This window comes from Papio anubis, chromosome 16, assembly GCF_008728515.1.
Source record: "Papio anubis isolate 15944 chromosome 16, Panubis1.0, whole genome shotgun sequence".
In the NCBI taxonomy this organism is placed as follows: domain Eukaryota; kingdom Metazoa; phylum Chordata; class Mammalia; order Primates; family Cercopithecidae; genus Papio; species Papio anubis.
In genome coordinates, this window is record NC_044991.1 from 58296001 (window position 1) to 58301263 (window position 5263).

The 5263-nt window shown below is 38.3% G+C and overlaps 1 protein-coding gene across 1 annotated transcript; it reads left to right on the top strand.

The window, feature by feature from the left end:
• Positions 1-3138: 3138 nt before the first annotated feature.
• On the top strand, positions 3139-3793 carry DEFB128 (defensin beta 128; the record flags this gene model as incomplete). Its single annotated transcript, XM_021921163.1, has 1 exon — positions 3139-3793. A coding segment is annotated over one exon (312 nt), but the record flags the coding sequence as incomplete, so codon positions are not given.
• Positions 3794-5263: the final 1470 nt, after the last annotated feature.

The following is a 5263-nucleotide window of genomic DNA, read 5'->3' on the forward strand; positions in this document are numbered from 1 at the left end:
TTTTAAATTTTCAAATATTTGGGAAGGTTCCAGATATCTTTCTTTTATTGATTTTTATTTTAATGCCATTATAGTCAGAAAAAATATTTTGTAAGTCCTCAATTATTTTAAATTTACTTAGACTTGCTTTATAGCGCAGAATACGTTCTATCGCAATAAACATTCCTTATACACTTGAATGCTGTTGGATGGAGTGTTCTGCAAATATCAGTTAGGTCAATTTGGTTGATGACGTTACTTGCATCTTATATATCCTTATGGATTTTCTGTCAATATGCTCTATCAGTTACTTTTCAAAAGGGGTGTTAAAGTATCTGACTATAATTGTGAAATTGCATATTATATTATATTATATATTATGTTACATGAGAAAATGTCCTTTACCCATGTCGTGAATTACCAAGTTAATATTATCATCTACGTTAAAAAAAAAAGAAATTCCAACATTCTTCCAGATACTGTCACAGAAAGATATTTGGATTAGATGGGTCTTCATTACTATAATTAGGTGGCTAGAAATTGCAAAAAGTGGTAAACAGCATTTTTAAAGGAAATGCCATAATTAACTTTATTATTGTGTTAGAGTCTTTTATCTAGCAGTAATTTGTTCAGTACTTTTCAGCCATTCAGTTAATATGTATTGAGCATATAGCATGAGTTTTGTGCTATGAGTTAAGAACTCCAAGTCGAATAAGACCAGAGTCCTGCCCTTTAGGGGTCTGCAGACTATTGCAGATAAACAAATAATTGGAACGTGACATAGTGTGACCATCAACAAAAATATGTACAAATACAGTGACGGTGCGAAGAAGAGAGTTTGCAGCTCTGTTTATTGGGCCAGGGAAACTTTCACATATGTAGAGATGATTGAATTTGGTTTTCAAGGACAACTAGGAGTTCACTAGGACCAATTATATGGAGGGATGGGGAGTGCAATATAATTTGTAAGGAGGGATTTAAATGTGAAAAGAAACAGATTAAGGAAGTAAAAGTTCAGGAAGGTGTACCCACTAGTTTGGGAGAAACATAGATGGTTCCATAAAATGTCCCAGGAGAGGAGAGCAGAGACCAGTTTATAATAAATTGAATGCTGTGCTAAGGAGATTTGATCTTTTGAAGAATTTCAGTTGTTGAATTTTGCTCTACTAGAAGGACAAGTCTTTATGGGAAACTTTCAAATAGTATCAATTTATCTGGCCAAACCTAAAAGCAATCTTACTCCTAGAATGACTATCTAGAAGTTTTATACATAAAAAAATTATTATTGAATGTGCTTCTGTGTCAGCTAATGACTTAGTTTATCTTCCAAACTGGGTTACTTTTGCGAGAGGCAGCACTAGATGGATGGAACATTGGAACAGTAGGAATAAGACAGGATTATCCCACACAAACCAGGGCACATGACCAACCAACCTTGACCCAAATGGGTTGAAAGCTCAGATGGAAAGTCATAGTTCCTGCTCTCTAGGGGTGCACATCCTGAAGAAGGGGGAGGAAGGAAGATATGGTGGAACATTCTGTGACTGTGAGCTCCATATTTGGGGATGTAGGTGTGTGTGTTGGGGGGAGTGGACTTGGATTTCCTGTCTGTCTGTGTGGGTTAAAATGAGAGCTCAGAGCGCTGATAGCTCTCAAAACTCTGGATCATCCTGAAAGACCTGTGGGACACAGACCACTGGACAAAGTTCTGCTGCCTCTTTCTCTTGGGAAGTCTGTAAACATGAAGCTGTTTCTGGTTCTCATTATTCTGCTGTTTGAGGTACTCACAGGTAACTTGTCCAAATGTACCATAACATCCGAAGAGATATTACTATTTGTAAGAGTGGGAACAGGACTTTCAAGATTATTTATATTTGGCCAAAATCATAAAAAAGTACCCATTCTCCTGGTTGCCTGACTTGAGTCTATGCCTTAGAAGAGAGGACCCAGGGAGATAAGAAGAGGAGGTCAGGACTATACTGGACTCTTAGGAGTCCTCTTCAAAGGCATCCATGAACTCATCATCTAGAATTATCTTTATAACGCTGGACACAGTTTTCACCTGAGAGCCTGGCCATCCCCTTTTCCATTCAAATTCATTTTCAGCCTGTACTACAACAGTGATTAGAATAGCACACATTTTGGAGTCATGTCAATGTGAGGTTAAAATATGTCTTCATCATTGACTGGTTGTATGAATCGAGCACATTATTTCCTTTTAATCTCAATTTTTTCATCTGTCAAGGAGTAGAATGACTATATTTCATGATTCTATTTGATGTATAGATTATATGAGCTTACAAGCACGAAGCACAAAGTTCATGGTAGAAACCCTGTCAGTGAGAGTTTCCTTCTCTCTTGCTAGGAAGAAGGCATATTGTATTTTTGTGGCCCCAAAATACGTTCCTCTAACCCTCAGAGGTGTTCCCTGATTCTGAAGTTTAGGATAGGGAGAGTATGTCTCTGTTCTCCAGCATTATGCTTCGGGCTTTTTCAAATTTTGGGTAGAGCGACAAATAAGGATTAGAAAAAAGAGACTTAGAATCTCAATGCATTACTCTAAGTAGGTGACAATGTAGCTCACTAGAGCCAAATTCATGGACTTGAATTTGATCCCTGGGCAACCTATTTATCTGAGATCAAGGGGCATGTGACGAGTGACAGACAGGAGGAGCCAGGTTAAGGGAAGGAGTTCTCAATAGAACCTGTTGCTGAGACCCATGAGATCTTGTCAAAGGGAGATTTCTGCTGCCCATATCCGTGAGTGTGAAACCGAATGAAGTTAAAAAGTCTTGTTTGTGATGTTCTTTCAAAAGTTGCTTTGACTCTGAGTTGTGCCAATGGTGACATGTCTTTTGCGCATGGTGACACGTTAGTGGTCTCTGGGGACATGGGACTGAGGTGGAGCTGACAGCATGCTGACTTTGGAGCTTGATGGAGAGAGTCAGCTTTGCCAGGGTCCTAGGGGTGGGACTTGGCTCTGGTTGATAGCCAGGAATTGAGTTCTCTCTTCTCTTTTGTCATATCAGTTCTAATGTTCTCAGAGGCAAGTGGACATCGGCTGAGAGCCCAGGATTTTGAATGTCCTTAATTTGGGACATTCAAGGAGGGGCCCCTGAGTTTCCTTTTATCAGCATAATGTTCACTAGGACGCCATGACTTGTGGGGAAACACATACCTACCTCTTCTGCTCTTTCTCACGCACTAACCTTGGTTCAATGTTGTTTCCTATGCACAGATGGGGCAAGACTCAAAAAATGCTTCAATAATGTAACAGGCTATTGCAGGAAGAAATGCAAGGTAGGAGAAATACATGAAATAGGATGTCTAAGTGGGAAATTATGTTGTGTAAATGATGAAGAAAACAAAAAACATGTGCCATTTAAGAAGCCACATCAACAACCTGTTGAGAAGCTGAGCGTGCAGCAGGATTACGTCATCTTACCCACCATCACCATTTTCACAGTCTAATCCTAAATCAAGCCCTTGTCTCATTGGTCTCCACTCTTCCTAAATAAAAAGTGCTGCCTAATCCAGCAGTCTGCAGCGAAAGATTTATCTACTTCCTTCTGTGAACTTGATTCCCCACATAATAAAGTCCTGTGCTTTCCTCTGGGTTCATTTATTGATGTAGTCACTCATTTCTTGAACACTTCGAACATAAATGAATGGTTGCCATGTTCCTGGTTTTATACCAGTAAGATGCGGGATATAGAAATTAAGTAAACATATTGGTTGAGGTGGAAGTTAGCTTTTCCATTTTTAAGAAAATAATTTCAACTTTTATTTTAGCCTCAGGGGTACATGTGCAGATTTGTTACATTGGCATACTGTATGTTGTTGAGGTTTGGAGTACAACAGATCCCATCACTCAGGTACAGAGCATAGTACCCAACAGTTAGTTTTTCAACCCTTTCCCCTCTCCTCTTTCCCTCCTCCAATAGTCCCCAGTTTCTATTGTTCCCATCTTTATGTCAATGTGTACCTAATGTTTAGTTCCCACTTATAAGTGAGAACATGTGGTATTAGGTTTCCTGTTCCTGTGTTAATTCGCTTAGGATAATGGTCTCTAGCTGCATCCATGTTGCTGCAAAACACATAATTTTATTTTTTTTATGGCAGCATGATATTCCATTGTGTATATGTACCACATTTTCTTTATCCAATCCACTGTTCATGGGAACCTAGGTTGATTCCATGTCTTTGCTATTATGAATAGTGCTGCGATGAACATACACGTGCATACATCTTTTTGGTAGAACGATTTATTTTCTTTTGGATATATACCCAGTAATGGGATTGCTGAGTTGAATGGTAGTTATGTTTTAAGTTCTTTGAGAAGTCTCCATACTTCTTTCCATAGTGGCTGAACAAATTTACATTTCCACTAACAGTGTATAAGCATTCCCTTTTCTCTGCAGCCTTGCCAACATCTGTTGTTTTTTGATTTTTTAGTAAAAGCTACTCTAAGTGGTGTAAAGAGGTTATCCCATTGTGATTTTGATTTGCATTGCTATGGTGATTAGTGATGCTGAACATTTTTTCATATATTTGTTGTCCACTTGTATGTCTTCTTTTTAGAGGTGTCTGTTCATGTCCTGTGTGCACTTTTTAATGGGGCTATTTGCTTTTTGCTTGTTGAATTAAGTTCCTTATAGATGCTTGATATTAGACCTTTGTCAGAGGCATAGTTTGTGAATATTTTCTCCCATTATATGTTGTCTTTTTACTCTGTTGATAGTTTCTTTTGCTCTGCAGAAGCTCTTTAGTTTAACTAGGTCCCACTTGTCAATTTTTGTTTTTTGTTGCAATTGCTTTTGAGGACTTAGTCATAAATTATTTCCCAAGACCTATGTCCAGAATGGTGTTTCCAGGTTGTCTTCTAGGATTCTTGTAATTTGAGTTCTTACATTTCTATCTTTAATCCAGCTTGAGTTAATTTCTGTACATGGTGAGAGGTAGAGGTTCAGTTTTATTCTTCTATATGTGGCTTGCCAGCTATCCCAGTACCATTTATTGAACAAGGAGCCCCTTTCCCATTGCGTATTTTTGTTGACTTTGTCAAAGATCAGATGGCTGTAGGCATGCAGCTTTATTTTTGGATTCTTTATTCGTTCCAGTGGTCTATATGTCTGTTTTTGTATCAGTACTATGCCGTTTCAGTTACTGTAACCTTATAGTGTAGTTTGAGATGGGTAATTAGGTGCCTCTGGCTTTGTTCTTTTTGCTTAGAATTGCTTTGCCTATTCAGGCTCTTGTTTTGGTTCCATAAGAACTCAGGATA